Source organism: Typopeltis vanoorti, chromosome 22 (assembly GCF_054136105.1).
Source record: "Typopeltis vanoorti isolate ZY-2024b chromosome 22, IOZ_Tvanoo_1.0, whole genome shotgun sequence".
Lineage (NCBI taxonomy): Eukaryota > Metazoa > Arthropoda > Arachnida > Uropygi > Thelyphonidae > Typopeltis > Typopeltis vanoorti.
In genome coordinates this window covers 89,586,001-89,601,663 of record NC_143570.1, presented here as the reverse complement: position 1 = coordinate 89,601,663, position 15,663 = coordinate 89,586,001, and the positions used below count along the sequence as shown (strand labels likewise).

The window sequence follows — 15,663 nt, the reverse complement described above, 5'->3', positions numbered from 1 at the left end:
TAGATAGGAGATGGCACTTGGATGGGATGCAATGCCTTACCCCCCTCGTCTACTGCTCTTGTTATTCCATTTTAAAAGGCAACCAGATTACTAAAACAAGAGTGCCCTTTATCAAATCGATGCTGGCCTGCATAAATGATATTTCCCTCATCTTCCAAATTCTGTATACAAGTTCTTACCACTTTCTCCAAAATGTTAACTACAGAAGAAATACACACAGGCCTATAGTATGATACCTCCATTTGATACCACAGCCCTTATGGAATGGCACTATCTTATCCCCCCCCCCTCCTTCCACTCTCTAGAAACTTGTTCCATTGCAAGGCTTTCATTAAATAGCTAAGTTAATGGCACAGTCAGTACCACAGCACATTCCTTTAAGAAAGAAAGACAATCAAAAACATTGGGCATAGATTTTGATTGCCAACCAGGCCAGTTATATCAGGAATAACTTAAAGAAGCTCCTCCTAACAATAGCTGAAAATGAAATATCAAACTGCAAACAAGAAAAGTGGGAAGAATTCTGCAATAGACTAGATTCAAAAAAAGACTCACAACACTGGAATATCATCAGATTATTACATAATGCAACACTTCGGATACTGATCACTCTTCAAACACAATCTCCTCAAGAATCAATACAGTAGCAACAAACAACATCACTCCTAAGCAAGTAGACTGCAATACAATGACAGAATTAGAAACAGCAATTAGTCAAACTGACCGCGACAAATCACTCAGAATTGATCATATCTTTGGACATATGATTAAAAACCTGCCTACTGAAGATAATTAACACTTCCTGGAATACAGGTAAACAGCCAAAAATCTGGAAAACATCAGTAATTATACCTACTAAAACCTAACAAAAACCCAAGTGACTGTAAAAGCTACAGACCAATAGCTTTGACTAGTACTCTCTGTAAACTAAACAAAAGAATACATACATACTAGACTTATGAATTGGCTCTTAGAAAATAACAAGCTCAACTTCTACCAAACCGCATACAGGCCTCATCAGTACAGAAGATCAATTATTTTATCTTTAAACAATAAATTACATGATAACCACAGTAATTAACTTTAATGAAATGAAAGTACAGATATTTCAACTGGAAAAACAATATTTATAGACAAGTTGAAGGCACTGCCATGGGTAGTCCTCTTTCTCCATCTTTGACAAACTATTTTTTGAACTATCTGGAATATACCTTGTTCTCATCCATTCATCCCCGATACTTTCATTGGTTTTGTTATGTTGATAATATCTTTGCTGTTTGACCTCATTCTGAAAATGACCCTACCACTTTCCTACAACAGATCAATAGCCTTCACCTACACATTCAATTCACTATGGAAAAAGAAAAGGCTGGTAGTTTACCATTCTTGGACATCCTTCTTATGCACACAGCCTCCGGTAATTTATCAACCAGTGTTTATTGAAAACCTACCTTTACTGGCAGATACATTCATCAAAAGTCTGCTCATCACACCTCTCAAAAAACTGGTTTATCAAGTCTTTAATTAATAGAGCACATAATATGTGTTCCTCTCCCTCAAGAATCAAATCCAGCAGATAATTGACTCCCATGTTCCAACACCTCAGGATTCTTCAACAGACTGCAGGGTTCCAATTCCTTATATTTCTGGCATCTCAACTGATTGGTAGAATTTTGAATAAGTATCATCTCATTCCCACATATTTTCCTATCAACAAAATTTTTCATCTGTTGCCATCTAGAAAAGACAAACTGTCACCTCTATCATTAGCTTTTACCAGATACCTTGTGAATGTAATCTAAGATATTTTGGGCAGATAAGCCATTGTCTGGAAAAAAGAATTAATGAACATCATTATTATATCGAATACATGAAACCTCAGAAGTGTGGTGTGGCACAACATAGTATTGACACTAAGCACAGTATCCAGTGGGATGAAGCTTGTCTTCTCTATAGAAGCAGGTTTAAATATGAACGCTTTTTTCAAAGAAAGATGCGAAGCCCTTTTACATCGGCCAAATCTAAATCAGAACGATTGTCTCTCTCCCCCCAAAAGTTTGGGAGATTCTTATCTTATGTAACCATCAAAAATAGTTTTTAATAATATTATTTATTAAAATTAATTTTTAGCACATGGCAACAGTTTTTAATTGGTAAACCACTGAGTGCTATATGTAACTTGTATTCCTGTTTCTTTGATTTGCTTGTTTCCATGCATTGATGATGTACTGTTATTTTGAGTATGAAATATCTGTACTTTCATTTTATTAAAGATAATTACTGTGGTTATCATGCAATTTATTGTTTATAGTCATGCCACAGGTACCTTTAAAGATTATTTTATCTTTGCCAATCAATCATAGATGGCTTCCAAGAAAAACCAACAAAGAAAACAACAGCAATCTCCTTGGATCATACAGCTGACTTTGATTGCGTATGGAGACAAAAGTTAATAAAAATTGCATGATACCAGAATAAAGGGTAACACAATAATTTGGATTTCAGACTTCATGAAAGGAAGAAAAATCAATGGAATTTATTCCAACACATACCGAACTTGTGCTAGAGTCCCACAAGGTTTCTGTTTTAAGTCCACTCCTATTTCTCATCTATATGAACAATATTCATCCTCACATCATAAATTATACAAAAATAGTATACTATGCAGATGATACAGCAATATGGCACATAAGCAGTAATCCTCAACAATCTGAAAAAGTCCTAAATAAATCCATACAAGGTTTAGAAAGATGGGCAAAGGAACTTTGCCCATCTTAACAACCCCCAAATCAAAATATATAATACCAAAATAGGAAAAACAATCTCCAAAATACTCAAGTCTAACTCTAGATACTGAATTGAGATTTACAACTCATATTACAAATATATCTAATAAAGCTCTTAAAAAGCTTAATATCATCAAATGGTTTTGTGAAACAAAGTGGAGTGCATAAACATATACATATACAGCACTCATACAACCCACTATGGAATATGTGCATCTATCTAGGCACCAGCTTCTACTAGCTCAAAAGAAAAACTTGGCAGAGTACAATCAAGAGCAGCAAAAATTATTATAGGTGCAGTCTCATCCACAAATAGTTTAAAAGCTCAACAAGAGTGTGCCTTTATATACTAGAAGACAGAAGAAAACTCTCCACAGGTAAATTCACTAACAGAATCAGGAGCCAACAACTTAAATCTCCTAGAACCTTGTTCAAAAAAGGATTCACAGCATGAAAATAAAAGAAAAGGACTTGACAATATACATCACTTAAATAAACTAAACCATGTCATCGCCTACACTGATGGATCACCTAATGAAGCACTTAATCAAGGAAGAGCAGGGGTTTTATTAATTCTACATGGAGGCAAGGAAACGCAGATCAAATCCACAGCTGGCAAAATAGCTTCAAACTTCACTTGTGAATTGATCCATACAGGCAGCTCTAAAGTTCTCTCTCTAATCCAGTAATAAACATTACAGAAGGAATACCATCTTCAGCAACTCAAAATCAACACTTGAAGCATTAAAAAATGGAAAAACAAAACTCACACAGGTAATTCATGAACATCTAACAAGTTTAAATTTGAAAAATAAAAACTGCACGCTGCAATGGATACCAGCCCATGTAAATATTGAAGACAATAAGAGAGCAAACAGACTAGCCAAAGAAGCAAGTTCTTTGCCATAATCCAATGTGCTGTCCTCACAATTTTAGCAATGTGTCCCCAAAATCTCAGATCCTTGTCCTACAGCCACTTCCAGATCCCACATCTCCTCCACCTTCTCTAAGGTATTCCTGCCAATTGTGAGTTCTGCATTCCATCTTTGCTGCCTAAATTGTAAAACCTTATACAACACTGAAATGAAACTGTTCAGACACTGCTCTTGCAAAGTAATAGCATCTGTTCTACTCTTCACAGTTCTCCCCAACTTTGCATCATCTGCAAATCATTCGCACCTATCCCATATCATTAATATACAATTGCATTTACTCTATAATCCTCTAAGCCATTCCTGGAGTAACCTCCAGGAATGGCTTGCCCTTGTCCTCACCCTTTCCCTTTATTTTACCATACAAAAGAACTCCACAGTGTCAATCCTGTAACTATCAATCAACATTTAAATGTCTCAATCATATCACCTATCTACCAAATTTAGCAGTCTACATTTCCTCTGCCTATCCTTACAACTAATATCATACAGTCCTGATACCATTTTTGTTATCCACCTCAGCATCCTTTCCAAGGTTAATTTATTCATTTCAAATAAAAGTTGACTAAATCTCAGAAAAATAATCCAGATGTGGCCTGATCAGAATCTTTGTACAATGGAATTACAACTCTTATCTCTTATGGTCAGCATCCTTTTCTATATTGCAGTAATCCTCTAAGTTACCTTCACCATCCTTGCAATATGCCCACCCCCCAAACTTCAAGTTTCTATTAATCAACACCCAAGGTTCCCTGCCTCCTCCACTTCAAGTATGGTCGTCCAACAGAGAATGCAGTGTCCCATCAATGGATCCCAAACTTCAAAACTTGGCATTTAGTTGAATTTAACTAACATCCCAATTCATCTGCCCAAATGTCCAGCTTATTCACATTCTCCTGAAGGGTTACCACATCTGCACTATTACTAATAGCCCTTCCCAACTTCACATCATCAGCAAACAATTGAATATCCTCCTGCACTCAATCAACAATGTCACTAATATACAGGTTACAGGTCACAGTACTGAGCTCTGTGGAACCGTACTTGTAACTCTCGCTTCCTTGATACTGCTCTCTCATATACAACTTTCTGATATCTATCGGGAAGTCAATCCCCAACCCAATTCACTAACTAGACATCCAAACTCATATGCTATAACTTAAATATTAGCTTATCATGTGGCACCCTGTCAAATGCTTTTGTCAAGTCGAAAATATATGCCTTTCTCTCATCAACTGCTCTTGTTACTTTATCATAAAAGGCAATCAGATTACTAAAACAAGAACACCCATTAACAAATCCATCCTGACCCTCATCAGCTAAATGCTATATATGATCGCCCACTAATTTCTCCAAAATCTTAACAACTACAGAAGAAATACTAACTGGTGTATAGTTTGACACTTGCATTTTACCACTACTTTTATGCAATGACACTATCTTATTCTCCTTTGAATTTTTGGGCACTTTTCCCATAGCTACTCATTGAAAAGTCAAGTCAGCAGAACTGTAAGTTCTTTAGAACATTCTTTCAGAAAGCATGGCGAAATCCCACCCAGTCCCATTGCTTTATTAAAATCCACACTACTTAGTATTTGAAACACACTCTCTCCTCATGCACTTATAAAACGTAAACTCTCCTCATCTCTCTAATAAAAAAAACTTGCATTTCAAGGATGAATATTTACCCTCTTCCCATCTCTTTGGAATGTGGCCTAATGCAAGGCTTGTTAAAAAAAAGGTACATCAAAGCAGCTGTAACTTACTGGAATATTCTCTGAAAACACATGGTGATAAATCATCAAGCACCTGCAGCAATTTACATCAGCATTACTAAATTTTATTAAGGTACTATTTGGAATTATGGATGAAGGAACTAAAGGATATCGGGCTTGTTAACTACGTTTTGTTCTTCTGACTTGTTAACCTGTTTTGCAGATATCACTGAAATGGAGTATTTAAATCCTTACAACATATCATGTCAACTCAATTTTCATTTCAGCATAATTATGTGCAAGAGTAAATTTTAGCAAAACATTAGAGAATTATATATTGCAATAAATTCTGCTTGGTGATAGGAAATAAAAATAACAAAATTTTACATTACGAACATCCACTAAGCTATGTGCATTCAGGTCACTTTGGGTTTCAAGTAAACCATTTTTACAGGAAAAATCACTCAAAATGATATGATATATTTCAACTTTGGGTGAAGATGAAAACTGATGTTTAGAATATATGCTAAACTTCTCCAGTTACCTTTTTTTTTTTTTTTTCAATAGACATATCTTTAATTTCAAAATTATAAGTTTACAGTACGTAAGCAAAAATTCAATTATAACTACACCAAACTGTACGCTAGGTTCAATTATAATAATAAAAGATGTCGCTAGAAAAGAACATTATGAACACTTTGGTATATGCCATTCTTTGTACAGTCATTTCCTTCCAACAAAGAACAAGCTGTATACTTATGTACGCTCCAGATGATGATCTTGATGTGAAGATCGAAACGTCGGGATAATAAAAAAAGTTTTTTTAACACGGTTGTAAATTCCATAAAATTTTTAAAATGAATGCTGATCACCGTGTAACCCTAAAAGAAAGGATTCCAACAAAGAAAGAAATGGTTGTAAAAGAAATAAAACCTTATATATAAAATACTAGATATCTATGCATAAATAATACCAATTTCTCCGTATTAATTCGACTTTACAAGTTTAAATAATAATAATAATAACAGAGCGATGTTTTATTTAAGTTATTTCTTCACTCGAACACTTCATTTTTAATGAATGTGTTGTTGCTTATTATCTTTCCATTCATTAATCAGCAATTTAAAATAAAAATAAAAAAGTTGATTCATAAACATCTATGAAACTGGATTCTTGTAGCAAGTTGTCCATGTTTTTTTTTTTTTTGTTGTTGTTGTTTTTTTTACCTTTTTTCCCCATAACTTTTGACCTCTATTAGTAATTTAGATGTGTTAAATAACTTTATATTACTGCAGGCACTCGCAATTGAACGAAGTATCGTAACGCATAACATGCCACAGATGAGCAGCAAACTTTTAATATATAACTACTGGGATTGTCGCCTAGCGACCAGGATGACCACCCAGCAAAAATATTTAGTACAAACTTATGCAGTAAAAAAGTACTAAATTGTTATTTGCTTTCGTTTCACTCTATTCAGAGCATTTTACGATATTACTACTTTATTATCATAGATGAACTAAATGTAAAACCACTAAATAAACACATTATTATTATTATTATTATTATTATTATTATTATTATTATTATTATTATTATTATTATTATTATTATTATTATTATTATTATTATTATTATTATTATTATTATTATTATTATTATTATTATTATTATTATTATTATTATTATTATTATATATGCATGGAGTCGGGAGACCCAAGCTATCAAAACAATATCTATCATACCTCTTCTTAAACTCATTTACAGACGAAGCACTCACAACTGAGTCAGGCAATGCATTCCATTCATTCACTACTCTCCAAGCAAAAATCTAGTTCTCACACCCTTGTTAAACACATTTCCTTGATTTCCAGGAATGACCTCTTGTTCTTCCATCACTATCACACAGCTGAAACATTTCCCCTGCATCAATCCTATAAAAACCTTTCAGTAATTTAAATATTTCTATCATATCCCCTCTTCTTCGCCTATCAACCAATCTCTGCAATTCACAAGCTCTCAATCTATCAATGTAGGGAGCATTTTTTACATTACTCACCAACTTGGTGACTCTTCTCTGAACCCTCTCAACAGCCTCCTCATCTCCAAGGAATCCAGGTGACCAGACCTGAGCACAGTAATCCAAATGTGGAAGTATCAACACTTTATAAAGGGGAATAAGAACCTCTTTATCTCTGGATGTCAGTGTGTTCCTCAACAACCACGTAATCCTATGTGCAATCTTGGACACCTTAGCAATGTATCCTCTGAACTTAAATTCCATATCGACTAATATCCCCAAGTCCCTAGCCTCATCAATCTCTTGGAGTACCATTCAATCAATGTGGTACACAGCTGAAAATCTTTTAACCCCAAAATGCATAACTTTACACTTTTCCAAATTGAACTGACATCCATCACCCTTTGTCCATTTTACCAGCTTATTTAAATCATCCTGCAAACTCTCAACATTGGCTTGATTTCTTATTGTGCTTCCCACCTTTGCATCAGCAAAGGTGGGAAGCACAATAATCATCGTCAGCAAACAACTGAACATCTCCCTTCAAGTCATTTCCTATATCATTTATGTACAAATTAAATAATAACGGCCAAAACACAGAGCACTGAGGCACACCACTGGTCACCTGCTTCATCCTGGACTCTGATCCTCCATACACTACTTTCTGGTATCTCTCCATAAGCCAATCTCTTATTCATAACACCTGTTTATTATCCATCCCCATTTGTTCTAATTTGCACAACAGTGTTCCATGGGGTATCCTGTCAAAAGCCTTTGCAAAATCCAGAAGTATCACTGTGCAGCTATTCCCCTTATCCAACTCAGATGTCACGCTATTATAAAAATTTAATAAATTGCTAAGGCAGGACCGACCTTTAACAAAACCATGTTGACCCTTATAGAGTATCATATTCTTACCCACCCAATCCTGAATTCTGACCTTAACCAACTTTTCCAGAACTTTACCACCACTCCCGAGATGGTAATTGGTCTGTATTTTACAACCGCAATCTTGGTCCTTCCTTTATGCAAAGGAACTATTTGTAGTTCAATCATCATAACAGAAGTCCCAATTGTAACTCTAGCACTTAACATGCATATTAATTTACCATATAATTTTTGTCTCATTTTAGTGTTTAAAATAAAGTAACATTAAAATTTCAGGTATTTAATATGCTATTTACATATATGCAGGGGTTCTCATTCACAAGAAAAACACTGGAAGTATTTATTCATTATTTTTAGCAGATTTTGCTAAATTAATTAACTCTTCAGAAATAGCAAAATCTGTAGCTGATGAATGCTTCAATTTTACTTTTGTCAAAAGGTGTCCATTCATCAAGGGAGTTTGCAGTTGATTTCTTATTTTATTCTTATTTATTGTCACTGCTGAAAATATTCTTTCAGTTGCTGCTGATGAATGAGGGAGGCATAGTACAGGTTTATCTAATGTCGTTAAATTAGGAAACATTTGTTCTCCTACAGCAATTTTCATTTTAAAAACTTTATTTAAAAAAAAAAAGCATTCTTGACCTTTTTTCGATGCTTCTACAGTCTTCAATAGTTGCTATTCTCTATCAAGCTCTTCATAACTATTTTCTTTAATAACATTAGGAAACTTTACAGGAAATGGCATTATACAGTAAACACAGTTGATTTACACATTTCAGGATTCAGCATCGCTAAACCTTTTAATACAGGATGTTTGAAATTTATTCGTTTGAAAATTTGGCTACAGAACTCAACATAGAAATACAAATATTTCACCTTAAAGTGTCTTATGTCTCTTTCTGGAACTTCACTCTTATCTAAACTCATTAGAAGGGCTTCCACTCTCGGCCCTAAATATACATTTTCTATGTATATCTAGGGCCGAGAGTGAAAGTAAAAACTAAACATTGTAGACAGGATTTATCTTTTCAAATGGAGTATTTGTGACATCCTGAGATTTCATGAAATATTTCATGATCATTTTCATTTTATCTCCAACAGATGAAATTAAAAGATGAGATATTCAGTACCTTGATAATCTAAATTTAGATTAACTACTGTTGGTATACAGGTAGGGTTGCCACCTATCCCGAATTAGGCGGGACATCCCGAATTTTAAGAAAATTTTCAGCGACCCGAATTACACCTAAGCGGGACAACTTATATATTTAAAATTAGGGCCGGCGGAAGCGGGCATTCGATGCATGCGGGCGCCACTACGAAGGGGGAACCGCCGCCGGGGCACACATACGCCCGGATGGTTACAGGGGCGCTTAGATAGAAATTGCATGCGGGCAGCAAAGACCCTAGCGCCGTCACTGTTTAAAATACAAATATTATTAAATCACTAATACCGGTACCGATGTATTCAATCTTTTAATTTTTTTATAAGGTTAGAATTACATATTCAACTTTGGCTTTTCCATTTTATAAATTTAGAGGAGAGGAAGACTTTCATATTCGATAAGTGTGCCCCTCTTTGGACTTACCAAAAGATGGCAACCCTATATGCAGGCCTGTAGCTCAGTGGAAGTGGCGCGATTTAAGGAGGTTAAAGCATATTATGCAAACACACCTGTCAATGATGTATCTATTATACTGCTGTGTATTTATTTTTATTTGTATAATAACAGTAATACAAAGGTATTAAGAGTTAAACCTGAATATAATTAATTGAAATATCATGTAACTGATCCGTATTAAAGATAATGAGAAGTAAATTCACAAAATGAATTACTTATCACAAATAGTAATACAGCACCCAGAAGGAGGTTAAAACAAATGTAAATATATGATGTATATATCTACTTATGATGTGTTTATTTTTATTACCATGTATATAATTGTTATTGTTCTGATAACAGTAGTACAAAAGTATTGAGAGTTAAAGCTGAATGTAATCTATACGTATATATAACTCCGTAGCGCAAGTGGAAGAACGACGGTATGTTGCTCCCTTCGAGTGGAAAAGGCCTAAGTTCGATTCTCGTCGTGACGGGAGGATCTTTATATGGACGTTTTCAATTGAAGGTGACTTAGCCGATCTTATACGGTGGTAGCAGGGTTTTTTCGAAAGGAAACTCGGGTTTTTTATCCCGCATACAGACAAATAGGCTCTTCAGAACACAGGCAATTTACAAACAAAAATACTCGTTGCGATGGTGGTTGTGGGCGGTGGATGGCGTTGATGTAGGTGATTGATAGTGGAGGTTAGGTGTAGTAGTGAATACAGAGATTTGTACAGTGGGTGTACTTCAGCGATGAGTCTACAGACTTCTTGGAGGTGTCACGAATAATAATAATAATATCTTTTTATGATGTAAATATTTTACTACTTACATCATAAATAGTATTTACTTGTTATCATTTTAATAAAATATACTCAGTGGAAGTGGCGCTTGGTCGCTCGAAGTTTTACTAATGTTCAAGTTTAGTCGCCGACTGGAGGAACTTTTTCTAAGCCTTTCTTCGACCGGTTGCCGAGTTAGTCGATCTCTTGCACGGGCAAGTGGGTTTTTCCTCCAGGAAACTCAGGTTATTAATCCCGTAAACTCAAGAAAATCGACCATAGGACCCACATTATTTCAGACAGTGACATATCTTGTTAGGGTTAGGTACCAAGAGATGGCAGCACTTGTTTGCCAGCCTCTTCATCAGCGGCTGCTATAATTAGTGATAGACATAGGCCAGCTATCTCTGATTGGCTACCGGTGGAGATTTAACTGTCCAATCAGTCTCCATGTATTATCTCAGTATTCACTGACATAAAAAAAGTACTTGTTTTTTTTTTCCTCGTGCAGTATAGTGGCGGTTGGGGAGGGCGTGTTGTTTACCCCTGCAACTGAGTTGCTATCGCCCGACGTGAACGTATTTTAGCTTCTTTTCATGTGCGAGGTATATGCGAAACTTTTTAATTTCTTTTTCCAAAAAGTAAATCAGGGCTGCGAGTTATATTCGAGTAAGTATGGTATTTAAATTATGGATTAGTACAATTGGCACCTTCTTTAAATGAAAATATAGCTCGGATAACAGTGATTATACAAAACGGGTTTGTAATGACAGTATGTGTGTAGTTTCTGAAGAGAAAGAGGTCTGTAACGAATCCCCAAAACATAGAATTCCCATTAGTTGCAATGCAATAATATTAATATGCTGAACGAGAGGAAAGATTTGCTGACTTGCTGGTCACTCGACCAATGGATCGCATTCAACGGTAAATACACTTGATTATTTTGTAGGAACAGTTTCTGTTTTGTGACTTTTCTTTCTTTACGGTAATTATGCCTACATTACTGTGTTATTATTCAACAATTGTTTACAGTTTTAAATGTGTATATATAAAGTCAATATCAACAGTCGCCTGATTATGAATGCGTGATGAAAGATACGGGTAGGGTTGGAGATTCCCCGGATAGCATTCAAAGGTAAATACAATTGATTATTTTGTATAGGGCCCTGGAACTTACTCGTTTAGAATTTAACCACTTGTTATATTTCACTGAGTAGTGTAACTGTATGGAGGTAGAACGCTATCTCTTTCTCTCTAGTTACATTACTGAGATAGAGAAATTGCCTTTTTTTATGGAAAAATATTTAACCGGTTTCAGAGAAATTTGTTATTTGCGCGTTTTCCATGGAAAAATGCTTAAGTAGTTGCAGAGAAATAGCTATTACTCCCGCTCCCCGTTGGAAAAATTGTTAACCAATATAGCATCTCTTTTATGTAATTCTTATCCTCCTGTGGCAATATTTTTGGCATATTACGAACTGCTGCAGCCCAGTATTCTGTCTTCTTCCCCTTTTAGCTCTACAATCCGTTATAGGTTTTGGCTTGTTTCACGATATTTTTTCATTCTACTGTATTCAGTGCATTATTTTTCCGATTCTTAGCTTTAAGAATTCCAAGGTCTTTCTCATCCTCATCTAACCATCTCTTTTTAGATCTTCGTCTTCTTCTTTGTCCAATTGTTTTCCATTTATATATATATATATATATATATATATATATTTATATATATATTTATATATATATATATATATATATATATATATTTATATATATATTTATATATATATATATATATATATATATATATCCTCTACTTTTTTCCATCCTTTCTAAGTGTGGCCTATCCATGCTATTCTTTGTGCCTTTTAAAAAAACTAATACTATCTTCTCCATTTATTAATTCGTTAATTTCACTATTTTTTCTTATTCTTCAATTGTCATTCATCTCTTTAATTTGTCCCTAAATGTTTCTCATTATTTTCCTTTCAAAAATACTTAATATATTCTCTTCTATTTGAGGTAGATTCCATGATTCACGTCCATATGTTATTACTGGTCTAATAATCGATTTATAAATTTTTAGTTTATTATTCTTATCTAGAACTTTACTTAAGAGCCTGTGTAGCTCAGTGGATGTAGCGTTTGCACCACGGCGCTTGGCCGCACGAAGGAAGACTTGGTTTCGAGTCTAGTCGGCGACTAGAGGAAATTTTTCTAAGCCTTTTTCGACCGGTTCCCGAGTTAGTCGATCTCTGGCACGGGCAAGCGGGTTTTTCTTCCCGGAAACTCGGGTTTTTCGTCCCGTAAACTCAAGAAAATCGACCGTAGAACCCACATTATTTCAGACATTAAATATATTGTGTTAGGGTTAGGAAGCACGAGATGGCGGCACATTTGAGCCGTCTCTCTTTACTGTGTACCGCTTAATTAGTGATAGCCTTGGACCATCTATCTCTGATTGGTACCAGTGGAGATTGAACTGCCCACTCAGTCTCCAAAAGTTAGATAGGGCTAAATGGCCTCGCCTACTCCCCGTATACGGGAATAAAAAGGCATTAGCTGATTTTTTTTTTTTTAGAACTTTACTTTGCCCAATAATTCTTTATTCATGGGATAGCATTAATTTCCAGCTATTGTTCTCTTATTTATTTCTTCTGCTCTATTATTTGAGATCCTAGATATTTAAAATGATTTACTGATTCAAAATTATAGCCATCTTTACTATATTTACAGGCAATTCTATTTCCATTTCTTCCATATTGCATATATTTAACTTTTTGTTCATTAATTTGTAAACCAGCTTCTTTTGCATTTAAATCGAATTCTTTAAGCTTAGTGTCTAAATCTTTTTTGGTACGACTAATTATTGCAATATCATTTGCATATGTACAAATCTGTACAATTATTATTGCTATAGTCTCTTATATTGAGTTCTCTTATTATATATTCAATGTGAAATTAAACAAACTTGCAAAGAGCATATCTCCCTGTCTCACTCTGGAATTTATTTAGCATGCTTCTGTTAACTCACCTTGTATTTTAACACTTGCCTTAAATCCTTCTAGTGTTATTTCTATCATTCTGACCAAGTTTTGTGGGATTCCCATACTTTTAAGACTATTAGTAGTTTTTTGTCTATTTATTATATCAAGAACCTGTTTAAAATCAATATATAAAGTATATAATTCTATATTATATATTATATTCGGTGGGTGTGTAGCTCAGTGGAAGTGGCGCATGCATCCTCTGCGCTTGATCGCTCGAAGATAGACTTAGATGAAAGTCTAGTCGTCGACTGGAGGAACATGTTCTAAGCATATCTTCGACCAGTTCCCCATTTGGTTGATCTATGGCATGGGCAAGCGGGTTTTTCCTCCCGAAAACTCAAGAAAATCGACAGTAGAACTGACATTCGTTCAGATTGTAACGTATCCTGGTAGGGTTAGGTACGAAGAGATGGCAGCACTTGCTTACCGGTCTCTTCATCGGTGCGGCTTATAATTAGTTAATGTCATGGACCAGCTATCCCTGATTGGCTCCCGGTGGAGATTAAACTGCTCCCTCAGTCTCTAAAAGCTAGATAGGGTCAAAAGAACATTTGATAACATTTGGAAGTGGTAACAACAGTTCACAGATTGACTACATCTTGACAAGAAGAAAACATCTTAAGGAGGTATCAAATTGTACGGTAATCCAATAGATCAAGCGGCGCAGGAACAACACGGCAGATGAGAGCCTTTGGAAGCCATGGAATGAAACGGTTAAGTGGTTTAACAATTTGTTCAAAAAGAGAGTGTTAAAGAGGATTTCGGATGGACTAGAAAGTGTACAAGATTGGTGGAGACACAATTCAAAAGCAATTTTGAGCTGTGCAATCGGGGTACTTGGTGAAACATCTGGAAAAATTAGAGAGCAGAAAGAGGGTTGTGGTGGAATAATAATGTTCAAGAAGCAGTGAAGTCTAAGGAGGCAAAGAAGTGGGACGAGCCAAGAGTGGAAGAGAATAGTGAGGAGTACAGAGAGAGAGAGAAAGAGAGAGAAGTCAAGAGAATTGTTGCACAGGTGAAGGCAATGGCTTGTCAAGGTCTTTATGATCAATTAGAAACAAAGGAAGGACTGAGAAAAATTTATCTACTGGCAAAATGTAGAAATGAGGCATCAAAGGACATCTTACATGTGAAGCAGATCAAGGACTCCAAAGGAAGCGTATTAAGGAGGGACATGGATGTAACAAACAGATGGAGAACATACTTTGAAGGGCTTTTGAACGAAGAAAATATGAGTACTCACAGAGAAGATGGGCAGCCTTATTATGGGATGGTGCAGACATCAGTAAAGTGGAAGTTGAGGAGACTGTAAAGAGGATGAAAATGGAAAATCGGTGGGCTCCGACTGGATACTAGTACAGACATGGAAGGCACTGGGGAAAGGGAATTGACCTGCTGTGGAATCAGTTCATAAACGTTTGCCAACATGAAAGAATGCCTGAGGTGTAGAGGGAAAATACTCTTTCCCCTACTTATAAAGATAAAGGGTATGCAGAAGATTCTAAGAATTACAGGGGAATAAAGTTGATATACCACACAATGAAATCCTAGAAAGGGTTCTCGATGGAAGAATAAGGGAGGAAATGGATATAGCAAAAGAACAGAATGGCTTCATGCCTGGTAGATCGACGACGAATGCTCCCTTTGGATTATGGCAGATGACAGATAAATTTCGAGAGAAACAACAGGAGCTGCATCCAGTGTTTATTGATCTGGAGAAAGTGAATGAAAGCAAGAAGTCTGGAGGTGTGTGAGGGAGAAGAAGGTACCGGAGGAATATGTCAGGTTGGTGCAGGAAATGTACAGAAACGTGAATACAAGAGTTGGGACCTACTTGGAAGAGACAGAAAGCTTTCAAATGACAGCTGGTTTGCATCAAGGGT

At 35.5% G+C, this 15,663-nt stretch overlaps 1 protein-coding gene across 1 annotated transcript in view; it reads right to left on the bottom strand.

Annotated features, from left to right (window-relative positions):
- hay (ATP-dependent DNA helicase hay) overlaps positions 1-6,851 on the bottom strand; it is a 337,042-nt gene extending 330,191 nt beyond the window's left edge. Inside the window, exon 1 of the mRNA XM_090412093.1 lies at positions 6,660-6,851. Within this exon, the coding sequence (XP_090268219.1) occupies positions 6,660-6,672 (13 nt within the window). The 5' untranslated portion in view covers positions 6,673-6,851. The remainder of the gene's footprint in view (positions 1-6,659) is intronic.
- Between the last annotated feature and the right edge of the window lie 8,812 nt (positions 6,852-15,663).